Source organism: Vespula vulgaris, chromosome 14, assembly GCF_905475345.1.
Source record: "Vespula vulgaris chromosome 14, iyVesVulg1.1, whole genome shotgun sequence".
NCBI lineage: Eukaryota > Metazoa > Arthropoda > Insecta > Hymenoptera > Vespidae > Vespula > Vespula vulgaris.
This window is the reverse complement of record NC_066599.1, coordinates 5,053,156-5,069,106: the sequence shown is the minus strand read 5'-3', so window position 1 is coordinate 5,069,106 and position 15,951 is coordinate 5,053,156. Positions and strand designations below refer to the sequence as shown.

Sequence of the window (15,951 nt, the reverse complement as noted above, 5' to 3'; positions counted from 1 at the left end):
GGTTGTAAGAAAATTTATATGTCAAATAAATTTAAATTTTATTTGTATGTGTTCAAGTAAATATGCTCTTACTGAATTAATATACCTATCACAAATTTTTATATCTGTATATGTTTACGGTGGACAAATTTTTATTCCCTTTAAAAATTATTTAATAATGTTATATCTAATGAATGTGCGATTATCTGCGATTTTAATAATAAGTTTAAATTTTATTTCTTTTGTTTTATCAGTGTTGAAGATGGTTTAATAAAAGAAACGGAAGTGTTTGTTTATATTTATATTTACTTTTATTTTAATTTTTTTTTGGTAGTATAAAATTTTATACTCTCGATAAATATTGCGAACATATCACTTTTGTAATTTTAACTTTAGACTCGTAAGGGGAGATTTATTTAAAAAATCTTAATATATTAAGTTCAGCTAAATTTAATATTTTTTAAATATATATGTCCGCTATATTGGATACGTCATTTTACTTTTTGTAATTTTAACTTTTAATCCGTAATCAACGATTTTGCAAATGTTAATATATCATGTTTAATATGCCAAGATATTTTTTAAATATATAGAGTATGGCTCATTTTAAATAATTTCATTAAATATTTCCGATTTAATGGATTGTATAAAAATATATTTTAAATAAAAATTGCTAGGTTTTGAGGAGGAAATGCAATACGTATTGCAGTTATTTCATAGACGTTCCCGTCAGGATACTAAATATAATCACAACAATCTTTTTTAATTGAAAATCGATATTTTAAGCTGAACAAAAGTTACAGAGAATATCAATACGAATCCAATGGGTATCTATAATGTAGCTTTTTGATCGATATTTTATCGAGTTATGGCACCTTGAAGTTTAATTAACTGTGTACAATATATTGTATGTTTAATTAACTATATACATAATGTTCTTTATGACTGGTAAAGAGTATCGAGCTTCGAATGATCACAACTTCAAAAATATATGAATAAAGATAAATAAATAAAAAAATGGGACAAAAAAATTGATCGATGAATTCAATAATTATTAGATGTTTGTAGGGAAATTAATTGCATTATTTATAATCGCATCATCGCGAAGTTTGTTCAATTCCAAGGCGTCATGAAATATCGATGAAAACGTACATTGCAGATATTTGCTCGATTTATATTAATACTCTCTACAACTTTTGTTCGACTTCAATTATTAATTTCTATTTAAAAAAATTATTATGACTTCTAATCTTGACAACAGGAACCTCTACGAAATAGATGCAATAGGTATTACATTTTTTCTCAAAAACTAGTTTTATTTGAAAATATTTCTTTATAAAATTCATAATATCAGAGATATTTGGTCATAACAATTAAAACGGAATGTCCCGTACATGACCTTGAAAACTTTTGTATACTAAATATTACTAAATGTTGCTAAATTGAAAAACACCTTTATATTTTGATTACGTTTTTGGGTTTTAGAAACACTGTGCGTCGTTTCTATTTAATAGAATGCGTCGAGTACAAAAATAGTCTCTTGCAAAATCAACGATGCCTACTCGCGTGCTAGTCGCTCGCTTCGAGTAAGAGCGGAACGATCGCTTTTTATTCACGTTCCAAGTACTTTTTACTTGCGAGTTACGATCCATACGGGTATAAATTATTTTAAGAAAATGTCGCACAGATTAATAAATTCATCTTATTATTTTGCACGAAATTCTACGTTCATCAAGAAACAACGTGGATTTTTTAAATAACATTGGTAAAATATTAACGATCTTATCAGTCGATAAGAGTTAAAGAGTCAAACACGTTTCATTAAATTTAAATAAGTATTAATGTAAATGCCAGTGACATTGTCATTGTTAAGTTGAGAATAAAAAAGATGAAATCGAATAAGATGTCTCATTATCTCAAACAATTAAGAGGAGACATTATCGAAAATTGGAGAGCAACAGAGGAGGTGATGGAAGATAAGAGGGGAGAAAAAATACACGACCTGCGACTTTAAAATCCAGTGCCTACTCTCGACAATCGACTGATTTTATTAAATGGGAATTTCTCGTAACGCCTCCGATAAACGTTATCACGTGCTACTGCACGATCAATTACGTAAAAGCACGCCAGTGTCGTGATCGCCTTATAATAGAGTTGATCCAGTCTTTCGACTTTGCTATGTTTCGATGAACATCGAGTCAGTGAAAAAAGACAAAAGGAAACGACATCCTTGACATATCTCTATATTCTTGTTTATAGCCTCTTTTGTTATCTCATCATGACATTTTAATCATTTGACATTGAATATATTTTCTAGTCGCGAACTCTCTTCATTAAGGAATAATTTTGATCGAGGCTACAATAAGAAATATTCGAGTTTTCAAATGTCGTTGAGAAGCGAGGAACACGGTGTTGAGGATATCTTGCTTCGTTGTCCTCCTCCTCTTGCTCCACCTCCTGCTCCTCCTCCTCCACCTCCTCCTCCTCCATCTCTTCCTCCTCCTCCTCTTCCTCCTCCTCCTTCTCCTGCCCCTTCTCATCATCGTCAACATCATCTAACAAAGTTCAACGTAGGTAAGAAATTATTTACGAGGAGAGTGGAAAGGAATAATGTTTTGGAATATGATGAATTCGTTTCTCGCGAATAATAATATTACGAGTGTGAACTTTTTTCTTACTCGCAGAGATCCGGCAAACCGATGAAATCATTGTGCAAGATGCTCTTAACGAAACAGGTATTTTACATAATATTTATTATGATTCGATTGCACATATCAATCGTATGAGCTTTTTCATGATATTTTCTAATGATATCTAATTCAGAATGGCATTTAATGTAAGAACTAGATCTAATGCATTTCTGCGTTTAATCAAAAATCACGACTTTCTATTGAATATAGATTATATGTCTTATTTCTGCATGAACGATATAAAACATAACGATGTACGATAAAACATATAGATAGGTGAATGGAACGATAAAGAGACAATTGTTTCTTACAATTATTTTCTTTCAACCAATAATTTGATCTTGTTCCATTAATCGATTGACTCTGCTTATGCGACACTTGTAAACAACATGATAATAAGTGTCAATGGAATGGTATGCATCTAGCAAGTTAATAAATCAATTAAAATGCCGAAGGAAATAAAGAAAAGAAAACGATCGATCAATCTTTCTACATCCTAATCGTTCGATCTATAGATAAAAAAATGTCTTTATACGTCAAACTAATTCTTTACTTCGTATTTAAATTTCATTGAAAACACATTTTTTATATAAATTGAATCATGTAATGTTTTTAATTGTTAATTTCGAGATAAAAAAATTAAATTAAGATTAAATTAAATAAACTACTTCCTTCCCATATTTGTGACTTTGATAATTATGATATTTAAAATTATGTTAGATAGAAGCTTAATAAGAAATTATGTTAGCTGACTCGTTCCTAAAATAACACCAATGAACAAACTTAGTACTTAATTATTATTATTAATTAGCAATTAATTATCATTAATTATTGAGTGTACTTAAATTATTTATTTGAGGATTTGGAAAGTTTAATTTCAAAGTCTTGGCCGTTTCCGCTCTTATCTGTATGAATGCTGCCTTTGGCATGCTGAGCATAGGATTTATTTTGCCAGCGGCGGCATGCGATTTTAAGATGACGACGGAAGACAAAGGTCACCTGACTGTATCGACCATGCTAGGTAAATTCGCGCAATTGATTGCATCACGGTTATGGCTGTGTTGCCTCTTTATAGATATAAATGAATGTATTCTCTTCAGGTATGTTGTCGGGTTCTTATTTCTGGGGCTGCCTCGCTGATACGAAAGGACGGAGAATTTCTCTCCTGGCATGTCTCTTCCTTCACGGTGGCTCAGAATTCTTAGCATCGCTGATACCATTTTATTGGGGCTTCGTGTTAGTCAAATTTATCAGCGGTCTGGCGTTAGTATGATCAAAAACACAAACGACAAAACTTATTGACGAATTCATCGAGCTGCGTACGTTGTACGCCATAAAAAATTTTGTCCCTAGACTATCTGCGTTAACAAATTTTCAGTATATGTGGACAGTTAACGTTGCTCTATACATATCTTGCCGAATTTCAACCAATTAAAAAACGTGATTTGTTTCTCTCATGGATGGAAACGGCATGGGTAATGGGAATGGTAATCGTCGCGTGTAAGTATCCCAATTCTCTTCGCATTCATTTCCATTTTTTTTCCTTTTTCTTTTCTTTTTTTTTGTTTTTTCTTTTTAGCATCCTTTTTTATCTTTTCAGGCGTAGCCTGGGCTACGGTCCCGTTGGACATAAAATATAAGACTGACACGTTTTCCTTTCACTCGTGGAACTTGTTCATCATGATCTGTTCTTTGCCATCTTTTACAATTGGGATTTGGTTATCATTCTTTCCAGAAACTCCAAAGTATCTTGCCGAGACCGGACAAAATGTTAAGATGTTGAAGGTTTTAACTAGAATGTATTCAGAGAATACGGGGAATTCTTTGGAAAAATATTTGGTGAGTTCATTTTTATCAAATTTTCTTGAAAATTTAATTAAACATATCGATCAACTTCAAATTTTCAATATTCAATACTTCTCTTATTTGAATAGACGAATTTGAAAAACTGTGAAAACCAGTTGCTTTCAGAACTGGTCTTTCGTTTAGAAGAAAAGATGAACGAGAAAGAAGAGACGATCGAACCAAAATCATTGAAGATTATTATAACGAATACTTTTTTGCAAACGTTGATGCTCGTACGAAAGCCATACTTGCATAGGACCTTCATTGTATGTTCCGCCACATATTTGATTATGACTTCTTACTATATGTTGCTTCTGTGGTTGCCTGATCTTTTTCGAAGATATGCCGAATTTCAGGAACATTTTCCTAATCGATCGGCCACTGTATGCACCGTTGTCGCATTTGAGAAGAACAACAAAACCGTGAGCGAACAATTTGAAATGAACTTTTTACAATCTCTCCAAATATATATATATATATATATATATATATATATATATATATATTCTATCATTTCTTTCTAGATAACGAGTACGGATCCCTTCGGTTGCAATACTCCGATACAGAGCAGCGTCTTCTTATATGCATTTATTTTAGCATTATCAGGCGTTCCTATTGGTCTTACGTTACCTCTCTTAATAAATCGTTTAGGATATAAATTCTTTTTAGGTGAGTCATTGTCAACGCAATTATGGAAACAAATCAACATACTTCTTTTTACACGTATTGATTTTAATATACTTTGTGTCATAATATATTTTGATTAGTCAACACTTATTGATCAAGATATATCATGTCTGCCTTTTTTTGTTTTAGTTGTCGGTACGATAATAGCCAGTATTGTATCCTTCTGTATTTTTCTTGTTAAAACATCTGTTGAAAATTTAGTCATCTCGTGTATCTTTGAGTCCGTTACATCGATTTGCGTTAGCGTTGTCTCCTGTATGTTGATCGACTTCTATCCAACTCATTTAAGGTATCGCATCTAAGGTGTCTTATGTCATTATAAACAAATCTAACTATTCATTTTATTCTAAACTGCTTACACACAGTTTTAAACATAATCTTAACAAGTCTAGTACATGGCTTTTTATGTTTAGGATTTTATATCTACCGACATTGATTTCTCTCGTGAGATATTTATCAAAAGATACAAATACACAATTCGTATATTTTTTTCTCGGTTCACATGTTTATTTATAGAGCATTATATACAGTATTATCTTACTTCGCCTAATCGATCATATGTGTCGAAGAAAATCAAATTCGATCGAAGTAAAAATGTATGATAACAAACACGTGTAGAAGTTTCGATTGTAATGGTTGTTTTGTTAATCGATCAATAAGAATCCGTCGTATCGTTCGAGATCGATCGTTACGAGAGATAATACATGGAAGAAAGAGAGAAGGAGAGAAAGAGGGAGAGAGAGAGAGAGAGAGAGAGAGAGAGAGAGAGAGAGAGAGGGAATTAATAATCGCAAAATTTCTCTTTGTTGCTTTTTTTTCAGATCAATAGCAGCCGGTCTTGCTTCATTTTTTAGTCGGTTAGGAGCAATGATGGGGAACTTGATGACCGGAATGTTGATTGATTATCATTGCAGGGTCGTTATTATATTGGTAGGCTTACAACTTTTTGGTGAGTGCTAATAATATTAATGAATCTAAAGAATTATCTAAACAATCAGTCTTCAACTTAAATTTTCACTTTTAGTGTGCGGTATACTCTGCTTGCTTACACCGAAAAAGAAAGAAATGAAAAAAGCAAAGATAACCAAATTCTGAAGATATTACAATTGGGATATTTTCTACAACGAGCTATTTAGAGATATTCTCGAAGAATGAAAAAAAAATAAATAAAAATATACAACTTCGATACGTCTCCCTTCTTTTTCTTTTCTTTTTATTTGTTTTCGTGTTTTTACTACATTGTTCTTTGAAACATGATTGAAACACTATTTATCATGGAATTTTTCTATTTCCTACCGTTCAAAGCGCAGATAATAAGAATGTTTGTTTCATTAATAAGGTCAACGTGGTAGATCACGATAGAACAAAGGTAGGAATACTCGTTTGTACGTCTTCAAAATCAACGCGCTCACTCAGTTTACTTCTCAAGAATATAAATTTCGAAAGTATACCGTGACATATATTATCTCACAGATATTTTTTTTTTTTCATCGTACCTTAGCCTTAGTCAGGCTTAACCGACCTTCCGATAACAACTACATCGCGTGAAAAAAATGGGACGCTTATTGCGATACGCAATTAAGGATGAACAGTTACCGTACGACTTCATTCGAAATATTACCATTTTACAAAGATGACATTAAATCCCCAAAGAGATTTTTAAACAATTTCCAAAACCATGGGATTAGAAATCAATAGAACTCGAATATACATGAAAAAATAGATTATTTCTCAAAAAAAAAAAAAACTGTAATATTATTTAACAATTTCACCCATAGAACGTGAATCGACGAAGCACAATGTTCACATTGTTTCATAACTATCATAATTTTCAACGTTCCATGCAAATTGCACGTTCTAATTTAATTAACAAAATTTTATCAACTCTAATTCGTGCATGTTAGGGTCGTATTGTGTAAAAAAAAAAGAAAAGATAAAATAAAATAAAGGAGATAAAGAAGAAACTATTTCCTACATTAAACGAGACCATTGACTTGTTTCAAAGATAATTCATAGAGACACTTTCAAATAGGTGGAAAAGGAAAACAAAATTATTTGGCGAACGATCGCCCTAATATTTTTGGCAACACGAACGTCCTTGATGTTGACCAACGAGCTTCCCTTTCGCAAAGTCTTCTAGCCAATGTGTACGAAAAATAAACATCCGGAAATGACTGGTTAAGACCGCATTGGCACGCCAATCTACAATGTGCCTTACTTATATCGATATAAACTAACATACATAACTTTTCGAAAAGAGTTACAAGGTAGGAATACGTAAGGAGACTCGGCAGTGCCATCCGATTGGCGTCCAGACACGGGACCAAACAATATCTCTCCTCCTAAACGAAAACGAAAACTTTCGATTTACAAGTTCGAAGATAGCAATCCGAGAAAGAGCGAAATAAAGGGAGAGAGGGAGAGAGAGAGAGAATTGCGCGTGTATATGTATGGTGCGAATTAACGTGTCACTTGGCGTCACCTTGCGTTACATTGCGTCGCGTTGTGTCGCGTCGTGTAGCGTCGCCTCGCCTCGTGTCGGAGTTGGCTGTTACGTTTGGCATCAAAACCAATGTCGGCTCTTCAACGTTCATTTCTTTAACGTTTCGATTCAAACGGAAGAGAACAAATTCAGAGACGTAGACCCGACGACATCCTTCCTGTTATCTGACGACGCCCTTATACCGTCGCACCGTTCATTTTCCTAAACCAACACGCACTACTAGTGATTGACCTCTCTGGTGATTGATTGTTATATTTGTTTCTTTCTTTTATTTCTTCTCCATTTGTCACAATATCGGTTTCTTCTCTTCAGCTTCGTCAATTGCCTCTGTGACAACGTTAACAAGGGTAGATATCTCGAATCATTCGAAAAATAGCTCGATCCTTTTCGAAACGAGATAAATTTTAAACAATCCATCCTACTCTTCTTTTCTATTTCCTTTTTTGCTTTTCTTTCCTTTTTCTTCTTTTTTTTCCTTTACTTTTCCTCCTTTTTCTTTTTTACGAAGCGGTAGAAAATCTCGAGAGAAATTAAACTGATAGCGTAGTTCGCAGATGCTGTCGCTCGCATTCGACGTCTTTTATTATTTTGAGACATTTTTCCCTCGGGCAAAGCGCCAGTTTTGGATTATTAGCTATTGCTACGTAATTACCGATGAAAAATGTCTCATCCATATCGTACGAGTACGAGTGCATTTATCAGTGTTCGTTGACAATATCGTTGAAGATTGTTTACTTTGCTTTTCTTATTACTCTTTTTGTTTCATCGACGGGAAAGATTAAGTCACTGTCAATAATTTTCAAAGAGTTAAAGAAACGTGAAAGAGAATAAAGATAATTAGACGGAAGAACGTAAATGTTTATAAAACGGTTCGTTATAAAAGCGTCGAACGAATAAAAGACGACGATGCGCTGACCGAACATTTGGCAGAGATCCCTTTTTTTATAGATCGTGTGCCAACAAAATCTGATCATATTAGTTTTGTTGTTTCTTCAGAACGATGAGGAGAACTTAATGATCGATTTATAACGCTCGTCGGGTGCTCTGATACAACGATCTCATAAATAAAAATAATGATTTCTCAAACATTCGCGACTCCATTTTCAAGTTAAGTAAAGTAATCTCTTCTAATCCATTTGCAATCGAACAGTCTATCGGCTTGAAATAGTCTCCTACGAAAAAGATATAACGTGAAAGATCAAAGATAAAATATCTCGAACGAGTTAAATGCTGCGATTCTTTTTCAAATCTCATTTCTAGACTTTCCATGAATACATTTTGACGCTTTTATCGTGATGTAACGTACTTCGAAAAGAAATCGATCAATTGCGTGACGTTCGATCGTATAGAGTGGGATTGTACTTGCTGACTAACTTATCCGTTTGCGATTCGTTCGGATCCGTAATCGATCCGATTGTGATAAGGATCAGAAATATCGACGTTTCTTCTTTCTTCTCCTGTCCGCTTTTATCGTATTCTGTTGATTAGTATTCCTAAACTTGTCAACATATTAAATCAGACTATATGAAATCAACAAATTTTTATTGAAAAAGAGGAAAAGAGAGAAAGAGAAATTTAAAATGTCCAAGACTAAAAACATTTAGACCATAAAACATTATTAAAACATTTATGATCGTCGACCATAAACATGTTTGCGTTAAAATAGGTAATTCAATCCATAAGTACGGACTTAAGTGACGATCAATTTAAAGCAGTCTAGATCGGAGATATATTGTCGGGAAAGCTTTTTGATCTGTTTTTAACAATAGCCGATCAGATAAGTCGTGAGGTTACGTGATGAACGTCAACTTTATTTCTTAGTAATCTTTCACGGTTATTGCACTTAAAAATGTTTGCTTAGCTTAAGCCTCGTAAAATATTTCGCAAAAATTTTCTCTCGCTTACGAAGCTCGAAAGATCGACAAACTACGATACATTCGTAGTTGACTCGACAAAGGAATTACTTACTCGTCATGACGAATAACCATTCATGTTCGATCGTTTCGAAAGAAAAAGAAAAAGAAAGATAAAAAGAAAAACGTACATTTCATTTTCTTCGTGAATTTCCGTTCTTTCTGAAGAAGAATGCATAAATGATAGATAAATTGGTCGTTTGTAGATCGACTGTATCGTTCGTTGATATGTTTTATTTTATTTCTTTGAGATATACTTAGATTCAGTATAAAGAGAAGAACTCTTCACCTTCGCCTTCTTTCACGCGAAGATGAAGATCCCATTCGTTATCAAAATGACTTAATAATCCAAGATATTTATTCTGACGTATATCAGAAAGAAGCTATGAAAAAGGTAGCGATTCATGACGTATCTATCCTTGCTTTCGATGAAACAAGAACTCGTTATCTTTCGTCAATTAACCGAGTTCAAACAAATGGATCATGTTGTCGGTATGACTTTCATATTCTTACGATAGAAAAATGCAGAAATTGTTAACTGGTAGTTCAAGATAAAGATCTTTCTCGAAATCTTAAAGGGAAATTGAACCACATCAGGTGATCTTATAACTTTATGCCTTATAATGGCTCACATGATCGACAATGGAGACGTACGTGGACCATTGTCTTCTTAAGGATTTAACTTCTTTCGAAGAAAGAAAAGGAAATAATACAAAGTTCTTATCTTACGTATTGTAGCGTGGATTCTCCAAAAATATTATTTTTTCTTATCTCATCGGAGATAATCCGAGAGATCGAAGAAGAGATATTTAAATTTGGTGAAAAGAAAAAAGATCGAATTTAGTATAAGTAGTATATTTCTAAAATAACTATCATCGGCTGATTAAGAGAAATTAAAATCGTTCATAATGAAGATCATCGTTGAACTCTTCGTTGAAACTTTAATCATTGATTTCGAACGCGCTTGGCTTTGCCGTCAAAGGTATTTTATGGATTACGGAGTATCAGGTCTCATCTTTTTCGACGATGACGATTTAAAAAAAAAAGAGAAAGAAAGAAAGAAAGAGAAAGACAGAAGGAGAAAAAAGAAAAGATGGATTGCGTCGGGGAAGGGGTAATAATATCTTATCTCGCTTAAGAGAATGGGCTACTGGAATGGGCTCGAGATACGTAAAGAAGGTAGAATCGATTTCTGTCCAGTAGCGTTCATTCACCGGCGATTAGGCTAAGGTGGAAGATCGGTTGGTTGTCATTCTTTGGTGTACTCTTGACACGATTCCTAAGGGTACAGTGAAGAAGGGAAAGGTTTTGGCTTGTTCCGCCGATTTAAAATAGAGATCGGGCAAGATCGGGGAGAAAACAATCAGTTTCTTTCTTTTGATTTCGAAGGAAGACCGAAATAAGAGAATCTCGTCGGGGTTTAAGTGAGAAGACATCGGGAGAAAATTCTCTTGGTGGAAATCGTCGAATTCGCTTAAGCGATAAAGACGGCGATCAGATACCACCGAGTATTCACCAATGAGCGTGGCGTGCAGCCTTTACGGCAGAAGACAAAACCGTGGTACACGTACGGGAAAGCGACAGTGCATCATCGTAACTGCCTGCAGGACCCCCCAAACAAAGTCCTTCGTCGTAACCTCCGCACCACCGAAACTGACGAGGACGCTTTGCGATTTGAACAAGTCTCGATTGACCACGAACGATCATGGGTAAGTTTCTTCCACGAAGAAAGATTATGCGAACAAGGCAAACGATCAAGATGAAAAATATCTCTTATTTTCCATTACGCGAGCCATTGAAATAAGTTGTTACAATGTCGTGACAATTACGATAAACTTTCAAATTAAATTGTGCGTGTGTCTGTCTGTCTGTATATTTGTGTACATTATTTCTTATTATTTTTATAGGACTCGATTTCTTGGCAGACGGAGGTGCCGACTTCGAGCATGCAATCACCGTAACAGGTACGTTCATTGATAAAAAAAATAATATCTTATCGAGTTAAAATTTTTAATCCTTTATCTTACTTCGATGAAGCATCGTGCATTTTATTTTCATTAAATTTATTAATAGTTTAGCAATTAATAGAAATGATTTTTATAACGACATACGTATACGCGTCTATTAGAAAACGCCTAGTCTCTTATCAGCAATCGTATTGTAACATTAAACCACCCATGTGAAAGGTACTATCGTTAGACATTTTCGATTAAAGTCAAAAATATGATTTAGTAATTTCAAAATTGTCATTATAATCTTGTCATCCCAACGATCAATTTATTATCTCGTTTATAAATTTATCGTACTGCGTTATAACGTCCCAATAATACGAGTGATCATTATTGGATCCCCTTTAAAATGAAAAAAGTGTCTTGACTGAAGATGCATATATGTCGGGTTTATCATTTCTTATTTATTGCGTTCACTCATTAATAGGATTTGGAAAGTTTCACTACATGTTACTGGCGATATGCGGGCTAATTTACATGGATACAGCCATCGGCGTTACAATACTCTCTTTCGTTTTACCGGCTGCACAATGCGACCTGGAAATGGATTCCACTGCAAAAGGATGGCTAACGGCATCTCCAATGTTGGGTAAGCATTATCGAAGCATACTTTATATTATATTTATAGTGTTAACCGAGTAAATTGTTTTAACGAATCTCTTGTCGTCCATTCATAGGTATGGTGGTTGGGTCATATATATGGGGATGCCTGGCTGATACCAAAGGTAGAAAAGTAGTACTGATAGCTACCTTATTAATGGACGGCATAGTCGGCGTCATTTCGTCGTTCGTCCAATATTATTGGGTCTTTCTAGTCTTCCGGTTTTTCAATGGATTCGCGTATGTAACTATTCGTTTCGAACGCGTTTAAAAAGATTCGAGAAATAATTGAACGATCATTTAACCAACGAATATCAACGTAATTTTCTTCGTTCGAATAGGGTGACTGGTGCGATGGGAATTTGTTTCCCATATTTAGGTGAATTTCAACCGACCAAATATCGCGAAAGGTGCCTTTGTTGGATGGAAATGTTCTGGACGGTCGGTGTAATATTATTACCTCGTAAGTTTTAATAACTTTCCTGTTTGATCGTTCGTTCATTCGAAGAAATTGGATTATAATGGATAAAGAAAAAAGAAAAATTTTCTTTACAGTAATCGCTTGGTTAATCGTACCGTTGGATCTCAGGTACGAATCAGAAATGTTTCACTTCAAATCTTGGAATCTCTTCGTGGCACTTTGTGCCTTACCTTCAATTGTCTTGGGACTTTGGCTCTTCGCTTTTCCAGAGAGTCCAAAGTTCTTGCTTGAGTGCGGCGAAGCCGACGCTGCCTTGGAAGTATTCAAGTGGATCTATGCTCAAAATACTGGTCAAGATCCTGAGACATACCCAGTAATTAGCTTTGTTTCTTCGTAAAAATTAAACAATTTCATTAGCTCCCAATCCGCCGACTAATTGTTCTCTTAAAATCACTTTTGCCAGGTTAAGTGCTTACAAGAAAAGACTAACAATAAGGACAAGAGCACGAGGTCGTTGAAACTACATAAGAAAAAAGATCTGAAAGTTCTTTTTTCGGAGGTTTGGGAATTAACGATGTCTCTTTACAAACCTCCTTATCTTCGTAATACGTTACTTGCTTGCGCTATTCAATTCGGTCTTACTAGCAGTTACTACACTCTTATGGTTTGGTTCCCTGAGTTATTTACTAGGTAAATATATACTTTGCAAGTGATATTTTTTTCGTGTCAACAATCCCGACGCAACGATATTGTCACGATCTTGTCACGACTTTTTCATGATCATTTCACAATTTTTTCACGATCATGTATTTTTAGATTCGAAGAATTCGAGCATGATAATCCTGGCAAGACCACGTCCGTTTGTATAGTATCAGCGCTTTCAGACAATGCAACCAATTTGGATCCTTATGGATGCGAAACAACGATCGGTGTAAACGTTTATCTGCATACCGTTTATATTGGTCTCGCCTGCATACCCGGTTCCATCATATTACCGATTTTTGTACATAAACTAGGAGCGAAATTTTTTCTAAGTAAGTATTCCAAATGTAGATTAACAGTTACTATAACGCCATGTGATTTTGAAGTCTCATACTAAAGTATATACACATATCTGTATCTCTATTTTCTAAATCTTATTTCATATCACCGCTATAAAATTATGTTTTATTGCATATGCCAAGTTTTCAATATTTCTTTTCCGAGTCTATAGATCATATTTCATATAGTATAATAATACTATACTATAATATATATCGAGTATTCAAAATACAGCGTAAAAAGTGTTTATCTCGGAAACACGGAATTTTTGAGAGAAATTGTTTAGATAAGAATTATTTGATTTCAAGGGGGAAATAGCTCATTTCAAGCTCAACTTTGTTTTTCATTTAAACGGAAATCTATATTTTTTGTGATGGCAACATATTTTATGTAAAAAAGAAAAAGAAAAAAGAAACAAGTAAATTTTGTTTAAAATATTTGTTCGTCCCGAGCCTAAAAAAGACCGGGTAAAAAAGAGGGTTACATTTTTAGCGAGAATTCTAGCAAGATAATTAGACTTCTAACACCTAGAAAAATGGATGCAAGTAATGGATGGTACCAGTAATGAATTGCTTTTTATTACAGTCTTATCGCTGCTAGTCTCCGGTGCAGTAACCGTAGGTTTTTATTTCGTCATAAACTCCACTCAGAACCTAATACTATCATGCATCTTTGAAGCTTTAACGTCGCTCGGCATCTCTTTAGTTTATTGCATAATCGTCGACATGTTTCCGACGAATCTCAGGTAAGCAAACGACACAATGTTACCTTTCTGATTTATTTATTCGAGAAAACGCGATACATAACGATAATTTATTATCATTTAGTGGGACACGCATATAAGATGTGCAATTTTTCCTCTTTTAATTTATCACGTGGCGACAAACTGTGATCATATACACCCAATTTGGATCCCTCGTTTATTCCATTAGTACAATTTAAATATTGTTATCTAAGTGATATAAACAGAAAAAAAATCAAACGAATAAACAGTTTCATTTTGATTTGAAATACGAAAACATAGTATTAGAAATATAGTATTATCGGCTTTTTAAGGATTTTAATGAACCTAGATTTGCATTATCCTACAGTTACATAGAATCTATTTAGGCGACGAATATAGAATGTTTATTAAATGTTAATTAATTAATATTGGTTTTATTTCCAGGGTAATGGCAGCAGCCTTATCTCTAACGATGGGTCGATTAGGCGCTTTGGTTGGAAATTTAATATTCGGTTATTTAATTGATTTAGCTTGCATCGTTCCTATAGTGATATTCGCCGCATTTTTGTTTCGTAAGTTTTTAGCAAATATGTTTTTACGAAAGGAAAGGAGAGCGCGTGCACGTGCGTGTACATGTGATGTGCGCGTACGTGGGAGTGTACGCATATGTATATATTTTTTTCGCAATAATCTTTATATATCGTACTAACCATATGATTTCTATTAATTTACAGTATGCGGCTTTTTGTCATTTATACTTCCACGAACGGGAAAAGAAACTCTCGATTAAACAATGGGAAAACTTAATTGCACGACGAAACGTGACTTCGTGTCTCTTTAAGGAAGTAAACATACATATAGATGCAACGAATTGGATTGGCCAAAATGAAAGAAGAAAAAATATTTATATCCGCATTATTATATGATTATTGTAACGACTGTATATATTCGCAAAGCACTTCGAATTATACACGGAACTTATATAAGCGTGTATATATGATATGCGTATAATGTACACATACACACACACACACACAGCGATGAGAAATGTCCATTGACAATTGTAATTCCATTCGTACGTTTCGTATTACAATGAGTCACGTATTCGTTTCATCTCGCACGATTCTTCCTAATGTATCTTAAAAAGACGATATCAATTGAGAGAACAATGATATTCAGATGTAAGACGTTGATTGATTCGTGTCCTATGCTAAAAAAAAAATGAAAGCACTTTTATCATCGATCATGACGTACATACATATTTATTCATAATTTCATCTAAAAGTAAGTCATTTTTATCCGGTTCTATTAATTACTTTCATTCTAATTATAATAACGCATAAATACACACACACAGACATATACTCATATACATATACACATATACTATGCGTATTTATTATACCATTATTAATATTATAATCGTAAGGATTAACGAGTAGGAATAGTACTACCTGTACAGACATATTCATGGTACGAAATTCTGTGACTTCAACAAAGATTTCATGTTTCGTCTAATTAATACTTCCCTGTTTTTTT

The 15,951-nt window shown here is 33.8% G+C and overlaps 2 protein-coding genes across 4 annotated transcripts; both read left to right on the top strand.

Annotated features, from left to right (window-relative positions):
• Window positions 1-1,557: 1,557 nt before the first annotated feature.
• Window positions 1,558-6,385, top strand: LOC127069202 (synaptic vesicle glycoprotein 2C-like). Of its 3 annotated transcripts, XM_051005979.1 has the most exons (12): window positions 1,558-2,553; window positions 2,664-2,714; window positions 3,529-3,690; window positions 3,770-3,932; window positions 4,048-4,169; window positions 4,270-4,508; window positions 4,604-4,780; window positions 4,871-4,936; window positions 5,039-5,183; window positions 5,331-5,490; window positions 6,023-6,150; window positions 6,226-6,385. In XM_051005979.1, the coding sequence occupies exons 1-12, from the start codon at window positions 2,364-2,366 to the stop codon at window positions 6,294-6,296; spliced, it is 1,674 nt and encodes a 557-aa protein (XP_050861936.1). In that variant the 5' UTR covers window positions 1,558-2,363; the 3' UTR covers window positions 6,297-6,385. The 3 variants fall into 3 exon arrangements, 2 of the variants coding, with proteins under 2 accessions (XP_050861936.1, XP_050861935.1); XM_051005978.1 differs by having other exon boundaries at window positions 4,604-4,936; XR_007783378.1 differs by lacking the exon at window positions 5,331-5,490 and having other exon boundaries at window positions 4,604-4,936; window positions 6,226-6,247.
• A 4,371-nt stretch (window positions 6,386-10,756) lies between these two features.
• On the top strand, window positions 10,757-15,934 carry LOC127069206 (synaptic vesicle glycoprotein 2B-like). Its single transcript, XM_051005985.1, has 11 exons — window positions 10,757-11,326; window positions 11,525-11,581; window positions 12,054-12,215; window positions 12,304-12,466; window positions 12,568-12,689; window positions 12,782-13,020; window positions 13,111-13,337; window positions 13,464-13,681; window positions 14,274-14,433; window positions 14,857-14,984; window positions 15,147-15,934. The coding sequence occupies exons 1-11, from the start codon at window positions 11,323-11,325 to the stop codon at window positions 15,200-15,202; spliced, it is 1,536 nt and encodes a 511-aa protein (XP_050861942.1). The 5' UTR covers window positions 10,757-11,322; the 3' UTR covers window positions 15,203-15,934.
• Window positions 15,935-15,951: the final 17 nt, after the last annotated feature.